Source organism: Nomascus leucogenys, chromosome 19 (assembly GCF_006542625.1).
Source record: "Nomascus leucogenys isolate Asia chromosome 19, Asia_NLE_v1, whole genome shotgun sequence".
Taxonomy (NCBI): domain Eukaryota; kingdom Metazoa; phylum Chordata; class Mammalia; order Primates; family Hylobatidae; genus Nomascus; species Nomascus leucogenys.
This window is the reverse complement of record NC_044399.1, coordinates 59,544,882-59,562,116: the sequence shown is the minus strand read 5'-3', so window position 1 is coordinate 59,562,116 and position 17,235 is coordinate 59,544,882. Positions and strand designations below refer to the sequence as shown.

The following is a 17,235-nucleotide window of genomic DNA, read 5'->3' as shown; positions in this document are numbered from 1 at the left end:
GGCTGGTCTCAAACTCCTGACCTCAAGTGATCTGCCTGCCTCGGCCTCCCAAAGTGCTGGGATTATAGGCATGAGCCACTGGGCTGGCCCAGGTTTATATATATTTTCATTTCATGCTCATAACAATTCTAGGAGATAGGCATAAGAATGCCCACTTTATGGACGTGGAAACTGAGACTGTGAGGTTAGTAACTCAACCAAGGATTACAGGGTTACCAAGGGGGTAGAACAAGAGTCACCCTCAGGCCTGTTTGGCTTTCAAATCCATGAACTTGAAAGTTCCCTCAGACTCCTAACCCTCCTTACCTGGCTTTATTTCCCTCTAAAGTACTTAGCACCAAAAATATACTCTACCTTTCTTTTTTATTATGTGTATTCAGCCACTAGAATGCAACCCGCTGAGAACAGGAACATTATTTTGTTCAGTGCTATATCCTTAACACCTAGAACAGTGCCTGGCACACAGTAGGAATTCAATACATATTTGTTGGATGAAGGAATGAGTGTTGGATGACAATGCTTCAGGGGACAGAGACAGTCGGCACTTCTTGGTTGCACGGTGAAGGTGTTCTCGTGTGTCTGCATTCATACGTTCATCCATTCATTTGTTCACTTATTTACTAAAAGCCTCCTATGTGTCCAGCATTGAGTGTGCAGTGTCAACAACAGTCTCCAGCACCATAGGTAGGCTACCAACTACCCAACTGGTATATTGGCATATACATGGGGTCCTGCTGGTCTATAATGTGTGCTAGCAATTTACTTAATTATTGATCATGACTTATATTTTGATGGCTCATGGTATATTTTTACTGATACAATTTATATTATCTCATTAAAGAAAAGTACCAGTTCAACACATATTGAGCATTTTCTGTATGCTGGGCAACTTACTGGGGATAAAGAGCTACCTAAGACCCCATTTTGCCTATGAAGAATTCATAGGCATAAATAGACCAGTCTACAGCATTTTGTGGTAGAAGCCCAGATGGACTGAGACATTCTGTCTCAGACACTTTCCCTGGATAACTTTCTCCAAAAGGCCTTTTCATGATTCCCCAAGACTAGATTCAGCGTCTTTTTTCTTTTTTTTTTTTTTTTGAGATGGAGTTTTGCTTTTGTTGCCCAAGATGGAGTGAAGTGGCACGATCTCGTCTCACTGCAACCTCCACCTCCCGGGTTCAAGCGATTCTCCTGCCTCAGCCTCCTGAGTAGCTGGGATTCTAGGCGCGCACCACCACACCTAGATGATTTTTGTATTTTTAGTAGAGACGGGGTTTTGCCATGTGGGCCAGGCTCATCTTGAACTCCTGACCTTGTGATCCGCCCACCTCGGCCTCCCAAAATGCTGGGATTACAGGTGGGAGCCACCGCGCCCTGCCAGTTCAGTGTTTTTTCTATGGGCTCTGTGACAAACAATGCATCTGAATCAACCACTAAATGTAAGTGCTTTGAAGTCAGAGACTGTTTCTTATTCACTGCTATCTCTCAGTGCCTAGCAAGGGGCCCGCCACAGAAAGAACCTGCAATAAATACTTGTGGGGTGAAATGAGTGAGTGAACAAATACATGAGTGAATGCATGAATCATTATTTGCTGCATTAAAAGCTGCAAAACTTTTCTTTTGTTTCTTTTTTTGAAATGGAGTTTCACTCTTGTTGCCCAGGCTGGAGTGCAGTGGAGCGATCTCGGCTCACTGCAAGCTCTGTCTCCTGGGTTCAAGGGATTCTCTTGCCTGAGCCTCCCAAGTATCTGGGATTACAGGTGCCCACCACCATGCTGGCTAATTTTATATTTTTAGTAGAGATGGGGTTTCACCATGTTGCCTAGGCTGGTCTCCTGACCTTGGGTGATCCACCCACCTCTGCCTCCCAAAGTGCTGGGATTACAGGCGTGAGCCACCACACCCAGCCACAAGTTGCAAAACTTTTCTAATCCTCATCATTGAAATAAATTGGATTAACAAGAAAGGAAAACCTGCCATTGGAATCCTAGGCAAAGAATGAACCCTAGCTCCTTACTGGGGTGATCGTTAGGTATATGAGAAGCAAAGGAAAACTTTTTGCTGGAAGTTGGAAGTTGGTTCTGCCAACAGCACCTGAGCCAAGGGCCTCTCCAGGAAGGGGCTTTAGGGTGGTGGCCAGACACATCTCGCTCCATTCCCACTCACTGTTTTTCAGAACTATTTTCCAAGCCCGAACTGGAAACTTCCTTCACACGTCTGGACCAAGGTGAAAGACTGAACCTGTCCTGCTCCATCCCAGGAGCACCTCCAGCCAACTTCACCATCCAGAAGGAAGATACCATTGTGTCACAGACTCAAGATTTCACCAAGATAGCCTCAAAGTGGGACAGTGGGACGTATATCTGCACTGCAGGTATTGACAAAGTGGTCAAGAAAAGCAACACAGTCCAGATAGTCGTATGTGGTAAGTATATCGTTGCTGACTCAGAGGACATCCGGGGTTGAATGGGAGAAAGGAAATTTATCTGCAGCTGCCGCCCTGTCCGGTCTGAGCAGACTCAGGCAGGGTAAGAACTAGAGGGAGAGAAGGATGAAATCAAAAGGCCAAAGAAACAAGGAGGTATTCCTGCTCAGAACACTGATTCACTGATGATGATGTGGCCTCTGACTTGCTAAGATTCTAGCAAGATTCTGCCTCTTGGAGCAAGTACCCACCCAAGAGGTCAGGAAGGAAACACTACTCAGTCAATGTTAAACTTTTTTTTTTTTTTTTTTTTTTTTTGAGACAGAGTCTCACTCTGTCGCCCAGGCTGGAGTGCATTGGCATGATAGCTCACTGCAACCTCTGCGTCCTAGGTTCAAGCGATCTCCTGCCTCAGCCTCCCAGGTAGCTTGGATTACAGGTGCCCGCCACCATGTCTGCCTAATTTTTGTATTTTTATTTTAATTTTATTTATTGTATTTATTTATTTATTTATTTATTTTTTGAGATGCAGTCTCGCTCTGTCACCCAGGCTGGAGTGCAGTGGCACGATCTGGGCTCACTGCAAGCTCTGCCTCCTGGGTTCACGCCATTCTCTTGCCTCAGCCTCCCAAGTAGCTGAGACTACAGGCGCCCGCAACCACGCCTGGTTAATATTTTTTTGTATTTTTAGTAGAGACGGGGTTTCATCGTGTTAGCCAGGATGGTCTCGATCTCCTGACCTCTTGATCTGCCTGCCTCGGCCTCCCAAAGTCCTGGGATTACAGGCGTGAGCCACCACACCCGGCCAAGAATATCAAAATTCTATTTTTTAAATCTGTATCCTGGCTAACCCAAAAGGGTAAGACTTCCAGTGGACAGAATGTAGGTATTTGACCACCAGGAGCTGGGCTTCTTAGGCCTGAATGTGCACGCAAGACCTGGTTAAAATACAGGTTATGATTCAGTATTTTAGGCCCAGAGGGGCCGGGTTCTGCATCTCTAACTAGCATTTTGGTGATGTGGATGCTGTTGGTCTCTGGACCACACTTTGGGTGGCGAGGTTCTGGATGATTATAGAACTCCAGTCAAGTTGTCACTGTCACTATATTATTCAGTCACAGTCCTTTGATTTAACCTGTGGCTGTGTTTTATCCAGCTAAGATTTTATTATAGCTTCAACTGAACCAGGATTTTAGCCTATTTTTAATGCTCTAACCACCTAACTCAAAAGTTAGGAATGCAAGAGACAAATGTGTGTTATTACGTTTTATTTTATTTTTTGTTCTTGGGAGGAGGAAATCTCATTGTATAAGGTTTAAATAACCTAATGCCTAAATAATGACCTAATATAATTCTTATCTGTTAAGAGGCTATAGCACTAAGAAGATTTATTTTTCTTTTTTCTTTTTCTTTTTTTTTTGTTTTTGAGATGGAGTTTAGCTCGTTGCCCAGGATGGAGTGCAATGACATGATCTCGGCTCACCGCAACCTCCGCCTCCCGGGTTCAAGCGATTCTCCTGCCTCAGCCTCCCGAGTAGCTAGGATTACAGGCATGTGCCACCATGCCCAGCTAATTTTGTATTTTCAGTAGAGATGGGGTTTCTCTACGTTGGTCAGGCTGGTCTTGAAGTCCCGACCTCAGGTGATCTGCCCACCTCGGCCTCCCAGAGTGCTGGGATTACAGGCATGAGCCACTGTGACTGGCTGAGAATAATTTAAAAACGTATATATTGGCTGGACCTGGTGGCTCACACCTGTAATCCCAACACTTTGGGAGGCCAAGGTGGGTGGATCACCTGAGGTCAGGAGTTTGAGATCAGCCTGGCCAACATGGTGAAACCCCCTCTCTACTAAAAATACAAAAGTTAGCCGGGTGTGGTGACACATGCCTGTAATCCCAGCTACTCGGGAGGCTGAGGCAGGAGAATCCCTTGGACCCAGGAGGTGGAGGTTGCGGTGAGCTGAGATTGTGCCATTGCACTCCAGCCTGGGTGACGGTCTCAAAACACACACACACACACACACACACACACACACACACACACACACACACACACATATATCTCCTCGGTCAGGTGTGGTGGCTCATACTTATAATCCCAGCATCCCAGCACTTTGGGCAGCTGATGTGGGAGGATCACTTGAGTCCAGGAGTTCAAGACCAGTCTGGGCACATAGTGAGACCCTGTCTCTACAAAAAATAAAGAATTAGCCAGGTGTGGTGTGCACCTATAGTCCCAGCTACTCGGGAGGCTGAGGTAGGAGGATTGCTTGATTCTGGGAGATTGTAGTGAGCAGCGATTGCACCATTGCACTCCAGCCTGGGTAACAGAGTGAGACCCTGTCTCAAATACACACACACACACCACACACACACACACATTTTGTTGGCTACTTGTACTTTTTCTATGCTTTCTGTGTCTTTGCTCAACACAAGAAGAGTATATTATGTGTGCATGTGCGTGTGAGATATGGTAAAATATAAACATGTATTTCTGGGGATGTAATGTTTTCCTTGAATTTCTGTCATTCTCTGTTTTGCTTATTGTACTTCTGTTTCCCTTTCCCTTCTCACCACCCGCCCCCCGCCCCCCAACACACACACAGCCTGTCAGTCTCATAGGTGTCCTATAAAGGTAAATAAGGCAGGCAGGCATTTGAAATTACAGCAGGGATAGAAAGCAAAGCTCAGGCTTTGGAGAAGGAACCTCTTGGGCTGGATGCTTTGCTTTTACCTTCAGTGCCTTTTGGCTTGTTTCTCCCTCTGTTCTAGAAATGCTCTCCCAGCCCAGGATTTCTTATGATGCCCAGTTTGAGGTCATAAAAGGACAGACCATTGAAGTCAGTTGCCAATCGATCAGTGGAACTTCGCCTATTTCTTATCGCCTTTTAAAAACAAGTAAAGTTTTGGAGAGTAGTACCAAGAACTCAAGTGATCCTGCGGTATTCAAAGACAACCCCACTGAAGACGTCGAATACCAGTGTGTTGCGGATAATTGCCATTCCCACGCCGAAATTTTAAGTGAGGTTCTGAGGGTGAAAGTGATAGGTAAGTTGCTGTGCTATGAGAAGAAATCATGTGGGCTTGGGGTATTCGTTCATGCCCAAGGACTGTGGGGACAATAAGAGAAGTAGGGGGCCAGGTGCAGTGGCTCACGCCTGTAATCCCGGCACTTTAGGAGGCCAAGGCCGGTGAATCATTGAGGCCAGGAGTTCAAGACCAGCCTGGCCAACATGGTGAAACTCCATCTCTACTAGAAATACAAAAATTAGCTGGGTGTGGTGGCGTGCGCGTGTAATCCCAGCCACTCGGGAGGCTGAGGCAGGAGAATCTCTTGAACCCAGGAAGCAGAGGTTGCACTGAGCCAAGATGCGCCATTGCACTCCAGCCTGGGCAACAAGAGCGAAACTCCATCTGAAAAAAAAAAGAGAGAGAGAAGTAGTGGGTGCTTATGCAAAGTCCATACACTAGATATGCACCAAAGCAGGGCCAAGGTTCAGTAAAGGAGGCTGGAAAATATTTGGGGGCTATTGATGAGGACAATGTAATCTCTTTCCAGAACCTTTCAACAAACTGCTAAAATATGATAAGCATGAAAATGTCCTGACTGCAGGAAGCACTGAAGTTGTGCATGTGGACTCCGTTAGCACTTTCTCCTTTTCAGATACACTGTTCTGAGAATTGTAGATCAGGACTCTGCTGTTGTGACTCCTAGCTGGGCAACCTGTCTTGTGTGAAATCCGCAGCAGTGAGAGTTACAGGCTGTGGTCTCATGGGAATTACTAACATTTGCCTTGGATTCTCATCATACTCAGGAGAAATATACTATTGTCTTGGGGGTGGACAATTTCCCTTAAGCCTCTATCTCATGCCTCTCAGAAGGCCTCAGGAGTGCCATTGCTTGCATGTCTTAGATATTTTGCATCCCGTTGTAAAAAGTTTAATAAGGCTTCCTCCTCTTTGTCCTTCTTGTTTAGTAACTGCCTATCTACACGTGCTGCTGGTGGATGTGAATAGGAGAGAGAGATTCCTGCTTCTATTCATGTATAGTCTAATAGTAGCCATACCTTTTCAATTAACATTAACATAGGCCAGGTGAGGTAGCTCACACCTGTAATCCTAGTGCTTTGGGAAGCTGAGGTGGGCAGATCACCTGAGATCAGGAATTCGAGACCAGCCTGGCCAACATGGTGAAATCCTGTCTCTACTAAAAATACAAAAAATTAGCTGGGTGTGGTGGTGGGCACCTTTAATCCCAGCTACTCGGGAGGCTGAGGCACAAGAATCATTTGAACCTGGGAGGCAGAGGCTGCAGTGAGCCAATATCATTCCACTGCACTCCAGCCTGGGCAACAGAGCAAGACTACATCTCAAAAAAAAAAAAAATTAACATTAACATAGACTAAGCACCTAAAGGTGTGAGGCATACAAAAAAGAAGACATATTCTTTGTTTCAATGCTGTAATAAGAAACACAAGCTCTCCTAATTAAATGATGGAGAAACATCTAAATCATAATACAAATAAGCATAGAAAAAATGTTAGCGGTCATGTTTGGTTGTCACATGAACTATATCCTTATAGTGATGGTGATAGTAATTCAGGGTGTGTCAGACGTCATCTAGCTTAAGTGGGTAAACATAGTGAAGAGCTGGGCTAGGTGCCAGGGCTTGAGAATGGGTGGGCAGAGAAGGCTGAAGATGGCTGAACATCTCCAGCAAACACATGAGCCAAAAGGTTCCACAGGGCACTTCAAAAGACTGTGCATGGCCAGGTGCGGTGGCTCATGCCTATAATCCCAGCACTTTGGGAGGCCGAGTCAGGTGGATCACTTGAGCCCAGGAGTTTGAGACTAGCTTGGCCAACATGGTGAAACCCCGCCCCTACTAAAAATACAAAAATTAGCCCAGCGTGGTGGTGGGTGTCTGTAGTCCCAGCTACTCAGGTGGCTGAGGCGGGAGAATCGCTTGAATCCAAGAGGCAGAGGTTGCAGTGAGCCAAGATCGTGCCACTGCACTCCAGCCTGGGTGACAGAGTGAGACTCTATCTCAAAAAACAACAACAACAACAAAAAAGACTGTGGCCAAATCAGATGGCTGGAAACAAAGGCTGGAGGTTGGGAATGGAGAATCACTGGATATGAGCTGAAAAAGTGGCTGAGCCTAAGTGTGAAAGGTGTCAGTTGCCAGTCTCAGGAGTAGGGAATTGTCCTGCATGCAGTGAAAAGCCAGAAGACAGAAGGAAGGACAGGATGCAAATGAGTTCTCCGAACGATCCGCCTGGTGGCTGGGTCAGGGAGCAGGCATGGGGACTTCAGACCTCATGGTTCGTTAGAGGCTAATGCGGAAGCCCATGTGAAGCTGTTGGTTTAAACTGGGTCAATATCAGTGGCTCATATTTACTGACCATGTGTCCAGCCCTGTGTGAAGTACTGTAGTAAATTGCTCCAATGGAAACTCACAATAACCACAGAAGACCAGTAACAGCATTGTCGTTATTTTATCATGACGCAGCTGAGGCTTAGGGCAGATAGCTGGTGGGTGGTGGGACTGGGATTTGAGCCCACTGGTGTCCCAGTCCCGGAGCTTGGCTTCTTCCATTGTCTTACCACAGCCTGCACTCATAGCAGAGTGACTCATAAGTCACAATACCATCTGCTGACCATCTGCTCTCACACTAGAAGGAAAGTCTACTTGGGAAGACAATTTAGGATCCGAATTTTGGTAGTTGAGGATGGAGCTAGGAAAAGCGGATACAGGAGGTAGCCAAGTTCTGCTTGGACCTGCAGGGAGTGAGGCTGGCTGGGCTTCCAGGTGGAAATGCCCAGGTGAAAAGGGAGACTTGGAGTTCAGGAAAGTAACCTGGACTGGAGCCATAGGTTTAGGTGTCAGTGGCTCAGAGACAGAAGCTCAGCGTGTAGGTGAAATCACCCAGGAGGAGAATGGGGATGGAAAACTGAGGATTGAATTTTGCAAAATGTTCATACTTCCGGGCAAAACAAAGAATAACCAGTGAATAAGAAAGGGGTGCCAGGTAAGAAAGGAAGAGAATCAGAGTCACGAGGAAGCCCAGAAGCCCAGAAAAAGCTGAGTAAGTAAGACCTGGGCAACAGTGAAGTGTGGAGAGCCCAAGGCTAAGAGCCTGGAGGAAGAGCATCCACCACTGAATTTAATCAGCAGGGGACTCAGGGACATTGGTTGGGGAATCAAGTGACCTTCCCAGTTTCTTCAAAACTTGAGATAGAGTGCAATGTCACAAGATTGTGACTACACAAGAGTGCAGTCAGATTTCAGGGGTAACAAGAAAGTGGGAAATAAGGATGTCAAAGCATAAAGGAAAAAGGAGAAAAAAATGGCCGATAGCTAGAGAAGGCAGTGGGTCAAGATTGTTTGTGGCCTGGCATGGTGGCTTATGCCTGTAATCCCAGCATTTTGGAAGGCCGAGATGGGCAAATCACTTGAGGTCAGGAATTCAAGACCAGCCTGGCCAACAGGGCAAAACCCCATCTCTAAAACAACAACAACAACAAAAATCCGAAAAGTTAGCTGGGCCTGGTGGGTGCACCTGTCATTCCAGCTACTCAGGAGGCTGAGGCAGGAGATTTGCTTGAACCCAGGAGGCAGAGGTTGCAGTAAGCCAAGATTATACCACTGCACTCCAGCCTGGGTGACAAGAGTGGGACTCTGTCTCAGAGAAAAAAAAAAAGTTGAGCAGTGGCTGTCTCATGTTCCTCTTCCTCTGCCTTTCTTTGCTCAGTGTGAATCCTTTTCCTGCTTTTCAGCCCCGGTGGATGAGGTCCAGATTTCTATCCTGTCAAGTAAGGTGGTGGAGTCCGGAGAGGACATTGTGCTGCAATGCGCGGTGAATGAAGGATCTGGTCCCATCACCTATAAGTTTTACAGAGAAAAGGAGGGCAAACCCTTCTATCAAATGACCTCAAATGCCACCCAGGCATTTTGGACCAAGCCGAAGGCTAGCAAGGAACAGGAGGGAGAGTATTACTGCATAGCCTTCAACAGAGCCAACCACGCCTCCAGTGTCCCCAGAAGCAAAATACTGACAGTCAGAGGTGAGTCAGGGTCTCCACAGCAAGCTGTGCTGTGGGCTCCCAAGGGCAAGACCAGAAAACACACCCCTTGTAAGAGGGAGTTGGGGGGAGTTTAGCTCATGTGACTAAAGGCTAGCAGACTAATGTCCTCCAGGCTCTTGGTTGCAAGTGACAGAAACCCACTCGAATTAAGTAAAAAAGAGGAATTGATTATTATAAGGAATTGGGAGAATGTCACATTGTTCCAATTACACATTCTTGGCAGACTCACCATCGAGTCATCTTGGGTCAAACATCCACCCACAGACCACCAGTGGCCAAGGGGATTGGGTCATGCAGAACAGACATGATTGGAGAGCTCACTTTTGTGGGTGAGGGTGGTTTCCTGGAAAGGAAGAGGGCTGAACACACATGCCAAAAAGGAGTCTACTCCACTTGAGCCCTGGAGTTGGAGACCAGCCTGGGCAACATGGTGAAACCCCGTCTCTACAAAAAGTACAAAAATAGGCTGGATGCAGTGGCTCATACCTGTAATCCCAGCTACTCGGGAGGCCGAGACATGAGAATCACTTGAACCCAGGAGGTAGAGGTTGCAGTAAGCAGAGACTGCCCCACTGCACTCCAGCCTGGGTGACAGAGCAAGACTCTGCCTCAAAAATCAAACCAACAAAAAATAGCCGAGTGTGGTGGTGTGCTCCTGTAGTCCCAGCTACTCAGGAAGCTGAGGTGGGAGGATTACTCAAGCCCAGGAAGTTGAGGCTGCAGTGAGCTGTCATCAGCCCCTAGCCTGGGTGACAGAGTGAGACCCTGTTTCAAAAAAGAAAAACAAAAAGAGTCTACCCCAGCAAAGCTGGTTTGTTCCCTCCTTGAGGACCACAGCTGACCTCTATTTGTAGCAGAAACAATCATTTCTGCACCAGCTCTGAGTGCAGAACCCCTCAGAGGTAGATGGATGCTAAGGCAAGCTGCCAGTTACAAGAGCTGTGAGAATCAGTCTGACTTTTGTTGCTTAAGCCTGATATTATTTCTTCCTGGCAGAGGAAGAGCCTATATACAAAAAAAAAATTTGTTTTGTTTTGTTTTCAGTCGTTCTTGCCCCATGGAAGAAAGGACTTATTGCAGTGGTTGTCATCGGAGTGATCATTGCTCTCTTGATCATTGGGGCCAAATGTTATTTTCTGAGGAAAGCCAAGGGTGAGCATAGTTCTTTCCTTCCATACTGACTGGTCGTCCTTGCCAGGAAACCAGCCAGGGATGTGTGGTGCTTTTCTGACCCCTGGATTCAGCTAGGCAAAAATGAAAGCTATTACTTTCCTCATTGGGCAAACCAGAAAAGATAAATTTGGGGGGAAATTGCATCTTTGTGTGGTTAGAAGAAGCCATTTCTGTAGGTTTATCCATACCTAGTCCTCTAATGCACGTAAAGTGGGGTGCAAGCGTCTTGGAGACACATATACATGCGCATAACACCCACATGTTGCACACACACATTGAATGCTTTGTAATTAACCTGGCGGTTGTGCTGTGACTTCTACCCTATGCTTGGGGTTAGCTAAGTAAGCCTGGCTGAGCAGCCAGGACCACCTGCTGATAACCAGGAATCAGAGTCAGCTGTCCAAGACTCAAGGAAAAGGGCAGAGCATCAGTAAATCCTGCAAAAATTATTTTGTGGGATAAGGTAGGTTCTTTTGGAGCCTCTGGTGCTGCTGCCCAGGATGGGAGGGGCAGATGGGGTGAGGAGGGGCCCTGGTTTTTGTCAGGAAAGCTGCCACCCATCAAGGAAGATAGAGCACACCCTGGCGTTGATCTCAGGCCAGCTTCGAGTTACAAGCACAGGGACTGATTTAGCCTTTACCTTTTGTAATTATCTGGAATCAAAGAGAGTGGTCAGGCACGGTGGCTCACACCTGTAATTCCAGCACTTTGGGGGGCCAAGGCAGGTGGATCATTTGAGGTCAGGAGTTCAAGACTAGCCGGGACAACATGGTGAAACCCCCACCTCTACTAAAAATACAAAAAATTGGCCAGACGTGGTGATGGGTGCCTGTAATTGCAGCTACTCGGGAGGCTGAGGCAGGAGAATCACTTGAACCTGGGAGGCAGAGGTTGCAGTGAGCCCAGATCACACCACTGCACTCCAGCCTGGGCAACAGAGCAAGACTTTGTCTCAAAAAAAAAAAAAAAAAAAAAGAGAGAGAGAGAGAGGAAGAGAGCTGTCTGCTTATCTGGCTAATCTGGTTCCTGTATCATTGTCTCTTTTTCCATCATATTTCACTAACAAAAATCACTTCCGGCTAAAATAGTCAAGATATCATGTTTCTGAGGAAATATCTTGGTATAAGACCAAGAGAATACCTCTTTCTTTTCTGTCTTTTGTAAAACAGTGAATATATTTGGCTTCCTTTTCTCTCTTTTTCTGGGTATTCAATCTTCTGGGAAGTCAAATGTAGCTGAAAAGAGTGTTCCTTCACAGCTTACTAGGAGTAAAACAAAGAGAAAAGAAAAGTGTTTTCTATTAGGTTAGTGCAAAAGTAATTGGCGTTTTGGCCATTATAGTAGTATGGATGTGGGTACCGTATACTGACTTTGGTTTTTCTTTCTCTGTTTTAAAGCCAAGCAGATGCCAGTGGAAATGTCCAGGTGAGTGTATTTGTAAGAAGGGGGCGGCTGCTCTGTGAGCACGGTAGACATTCTGTGGAGGGAGATTCTGGTCATTAGGAAGTTTTCAGTGGCTCTTGGCAAACTCAGAAAAACATAGGCCTTCCTTGGGTGTGAGTTGTGTGTGTGTGTGTGTGTGTGTGTGTGTGTGTGTGTGTGTATCTCAGTGGAAGAATGCCAATTGTCCTTTCATGGGAAGGAATGGCTTTTATTCTGAGATCATGTCCTTCCTACATGATTATTTGTGAAATCTCCCTTTCCTTATGAAATTATAATGGTAGTAGATAAAATTTTTTAAATTTGGCAGAATAGAGTTGGCCTTTAAAAAATAGTTTTACTAACTTTACTGTTCTTGAAATCCCAAATCCAAAAGTATAGAAATGATTGCTCTGTTCCAGAGAGAAACAGTAGCGCAGGATAAGGAATTCAGGGGCTTGGTAGTAGCCTGTGAAGGACTCCTGGTATTCATGTGCACTTTGGTCCTGATGTTTATTTTAATAGGAAAAAGTTTTATCAACGCCAAGCATGGTGGCTCGCGCCCGTAATCCCAGCACTTTGGGAGGCTGAGGCAGGCAGATCACCTGAGGTCAGGAGTTCAAGACCAGCCTAGCCAGCGAAACCCCATCTCTACTAAAAATACAAAAATTAGCCGGGTGTAGTGGTGCATGCCTGTAATCCCAGCTACTCGGGAGGCTGAGGCACAAGAATTGCTTGAACCCAGTAGGTGGAGGCTGCAGTGACCAGAGATTGCACCGCTGCACTCCAGCCTGGGCGAAAGAGCAAGACTCTCTAAAAAAAAAAAAAAAAAAACCGTTTTTTCAGATAATCCTTGGAGCTGCCAAAAAATATTAGTTTTCCAAATGAGAGAGTAAAGTTTTCCTTACCTTGGAAAACTCTTCCTGGTTTTCTCATGATCTTTCCTTGATTACTTTGGTGGTTTGGGGTTAGAACAACAACAACAACAAATATATCTATATATTGTTTTCCCTTTTTATATTTCATTTTAAGGCCAGCAGTACCACTTCTGAACTCCAACAATGAGAAAATGTCAGATCCCAGTATGGAAGCTAACAGTCATTATGGTAAAGTCATGGTCTCCTGCCATTGCTAATTTTCCCCAACTTGCTGCATACTTCCTTAGCCCTCTCAGAAGCAGAATATGTAAGTGGTGGGATTACAGTTGGAAGAGAAACCCTGGCTTCAACAGGGTACTTCATCTCATCAGCCACTGGGCCATGTAATATACAGAAACGTAAAAGGAAAGGTAACACATTTTATTCTAACTTCGCCACCTTCCAAACTCCCCTTAGAAGAAAGGTAGAGAATAATCATAATGCCCTGTTACCTTCAAAGACTTTGAACATTGCTCCAACGTAATATTATAATTCTCCATTTTCAAGACAGAGACCAGATATCAAATGAAAACATTGGTAAAACATCTTCTCAGATGGAATTATTACAAGCATAAGACAGTTGTACTTCAAATTTGCCACAAAGGGAAAGCAATTTCAATATTCTCTCAGTAGAGGCATAAAGAAAGTGTTCCAATTAAGAAATATCTATTCATAAGGCTCATCAGTAGCTTTAGGGTCAGTTCAGCTGAATGAGTAGCCAGTCCTAGGAGTTCTTAATCCCAGGTTAGTAAGAAAATTGCTCAAGCATTTCAGCAGGGATGCTACTTACTTGCCAGAGGGGGCTATAATTACATCACAAAAAGTCCTGTCCCAGACCAAATTTGGAACACTCTTCCTCTTTTCTTTCTTTTTTTTTTTAGACAGGATCTTCCCAGGCTGGAGTGCAGTGGTGCAATCTCAGCTCACTGCAGCCTCTACCTTCCAGGCTCAGGTGATCCTCCCATCTCAGCCTCCTGAGTAGCTGGGATCACAGGCATGTGCCACCATGCCCAGCTAATTTTTATTTTTTGTAGAGATGGCACTCTACCAATGCTGGTTTCAGACTCCTGGGCTTAAGAAATCCTTCTGCCTTGGCCTCCCAAAGTGCTGGGGTTACAGGTGTGAGCCCCTGAGCCCAGCCACTTTTCTTGCTTTATCAGCAGGTTTGGTCATAGAATGCTCATGTTCTTTTCTAATTCTGTAAGTGTCTCACAAAATAAGAAATTTTTAGGATATACTTTTTACAGAGACATATTTTGCTTGAGAAATATGTTTTAAGAATTGAGTAATTCATATAGTACTGAATCATAAACTTTAAAAAAGGAAAATAAAATATCTGTAGTAATAAAAGTAATGTGTCAGTAAATAGAAAAGAGCAAATATATTGTTTAAGAAACTGTATTCTAGGCTGGGCGCGGTGGCTCATGCCTGTAATCTCAACACTTTGGGAGGCCGAGGCAGGTGCATCACTTGAGGTCAGCAGTTCAAAACCCCCCTGGCCAACATGGTGTAACCCTGTTTCTACTAAAAACACAAAAAATTAGCTGGGCATGATGGTACATGCTTATAATCCCAGCTACTCAGCAGGCTGAGGCAGGAGAATCCCTTGAACCTGGGAGGTGGAGGTTGCAGTGACCTGAGATCGCAACATTGCACTCCAGCCTGAGCGACAAGAGCGAAACTCTATCTCAAAAAAGAAAGAAAGAAAGAAACTATATTTAGGCCAGGCATGGTAGTTCATGCCTATAATCCCAGCTCTTTGGGAGGCTGAGGTGGGAGGATCACTTGAGGCCAGGAGTTGGAGACCAGCCTGTGCAACAAAGCAAGACTAGGAGAATCGCTAGAATCTGGGAGGAGGAGGCTGCAGTGAGCCGGGATTGCACCACTGCACTCCAGCCTGGGTGACAGAGCAAGACATTGTCTCAAAAAAAAAAAAAAAAAAGAAGAAAGAAAAAGACTACACAGCAGGTCAAATGGAGCCCACAGGAGGACCAACGAGGGGACCCAGAGACAATGCTAGTTGTCACTACACTGAATAAATCAGGCTTGACTTTGTTAGGGGTACTGAATTTTTAAAAGGTTTTAGAAAACTAGAATTTCCCATGTCACTCACCCTAATTGTTATTTTTCAACCAGGTCACAATGACGATGTCGGAAACCATGCAATGAAACCAATAAATGATAATAAAGGTAATTATCTAATTACATGTTTTTATTAGAACCAACTTTTACATTAAAAAAAAGACTCATAGGAAAAGAAAACTAAAACTTGAAAGACTGTGGATAATTTCCCACCTCTCTTAATGACCCTGTACGCAGCCGATGTGTCAATGAAGGTAGCTAGCTGCTTTCACCAGAGATGCTGTCTAGTGTCCTCAGTGGGAAAGTCACCTACATCAAAGTAGGGAAGAACTGGGTTATACCCAAAAAACAACTTCCTGACTCATCATGGGCTACTGGGTAAGGCAGTGGGACCTCTTTTTTCTTGAGTATTGAGGTGGTGATTTTTAAAGACAATGGACAATAAATTGCTCTCTTCTGCCTGAAGCACTGAGGGATTGGACTAAATCATTTTTCAAAATTCCTTTCTCTCTGGGCTGCTGCCATGGGAGCTAAGGCTCCTAACAAAGAGAAAGGATTCTGTTAAGGTCTCTTCCTTTCTTTCTTTTTTTTTGTTTTTTTCTTGAGACAAGAGTCTAGCTCTGTCACCCAGGCTGGAGTGCAGTGGTGTGATCTCGGCTCACTGCAACCTCCACCTCCCGGGTTCAAGCGATTCTCCTGTCTTAGCCTCCCAAGTAACTGGGACTACAGGCGCCTGCCACCACACCCGGCTAATTTTTGTATTCTTAGTAGAGACAGGGTTTCGCTGTGTTGGCCAGGCTGGTCTCGAACTCCTGACCTTGTTATCTGCCCGCCTCGGCCTCCCAAAATGCTGGAATTACAGGTGTGAGCCACTGCGCCCGGCTCGTTTTTTTTTGATACAAAGTCTTACTCTGTCGCCCAAGCTGGAGTACAGTGGCACAATCTTGGCTCACTGCAGCCTCCGCCTCCCGGGTTCAAGCCATTCTCATGTCTCAGCCTCCCAAGTAGCTGGGATTACAGGTGTGTGCCACCATGCCCAGCTAATTTTTGTATTTTTAGTATTGGTGGATGTTCACCATGTTGGCCAGGCTGATCTCGAACTCCTGACCTCAGGTGATCTGCCCGCCTCAGCCTCCTGAAGTGCTGGGATTACAGGCATGAGCCACCACACCCAGCCTGAAATGTATCTTTGACTGCAGAATCGTTGTTTTAGTAGCTGATGAGAATCCCTATTCTTTAAGGCTTTAAAAACAAAACAGTAATGTTATTTTTGACTTGAAGACAAACTACTTTTCTAGCTTTCACCTTAGTACCCTGAGTGATTTCATTCACATGTATGCCTCATACTCTCCAATTATTTTTAGGCTAGTGACCCCTGTTCCCCATTTCCCGAAATCCTCTCGGTCTTGGAGGTAGCTTTGTTTGCCTGTGGCTGTGGAGAAGGCTTCCAGCATCTTGAGTGAGACTGAATTGGGAGAACTGCTGGGGCTGATACTGGGCTGTTTTCTGTCTCTACTGACCTGTTCCAAGTCCCCCCACAGTAGAAACAGGAACCTAGGCCAGAGGGTCCCTCCACATCCTGGTAACAGAGGAGTCAGGGAGGAAACCATGGGCCCCGAGGCCCTGTATCTGCCTCCTGGACCAGTGCGGGGTTTGTACTCCCTTCCTCATCCCGAATGGAATTAAGCCTGTGTCTGGCTGCCCCCTCAAAATACAGAATACTTTAATAACCTGAATGAAAATCTAGCCAGGCGCAGTGGCTTATGCCTGTAATCCCAGCACTTTGGGAGGCTGAGGTGGGCGGATCACTTGAGGTCAGGAGTTCAAAACCAGCCTGGCCAATATGGTGAAACCCTGTCTCTACTAAAAATACAAAAATTAACCCTGTCTCTACTAAAAATACAAAAATTAGCCGGGCATGGTAGTGCACACCTGTAATCCCAGCTACTCAGGAGGCTGAGGCAGAAGAATCACTTGAACCCGGGAGGTGGAGGTTGCAGTTAGCTGAGATCGCACCACTGCACTCCAGCCTGGGCGACAGAGTGAGACTCTGTCTCAAAAAAAAAAAAAGAAAAGAAAAGAAAGTCTACTTCTACGATCTGAGGTGCCCACAAGAGATTCCACCT

At 45.7% G+C, this 17,235-nt stretch overlaps 1 protein-coding gene across 3 annotated transcripts in view; it reads left to right on the top strand.

Moving 5' to 3' along the window:
• The window catches only part of PECAM1 (platelet and endothelial cell adhesion molecule 1), an 86,180-nt gene that overhangs the window by 42,902 nt on the left and 26,043 nt on the right, over positions 1-17,235 (top strand). For 2 of the 3 annotated variants that reach the window (XM_030799866.1, XM_030799865.1), the window contains 7 exons: positions 2,180-2,428; positions 5,202-5,477; positions 9,210-9,497; positions 10,563-10,670; positions 12,089-12,116; positions 13,143-13,216; positions 15,164-15,217. In XM_030799866.1, the coding sequence (XP_030655726.1) occupies positions 2,180-2,428; positions 5,202-5,477; positions 9,210-9,497; positions 10,563-10,670; positions 12,089-12,116; positions 13,143-13,216; positions 15,164-15,217 (1,077 nt within the window). The remainder of the gene's footprint in view (positions 1-2,179; positions 2,429-5,201; positions 5,478-9,209; positions 9,498-10,562; positions 10,671-12,088; positions 12,117-13,142; positions 13,217-15,163; positions 15,218-17,235) is intronic. The other variant, XM_030799867.1, reaches the window with a different exon arrangement.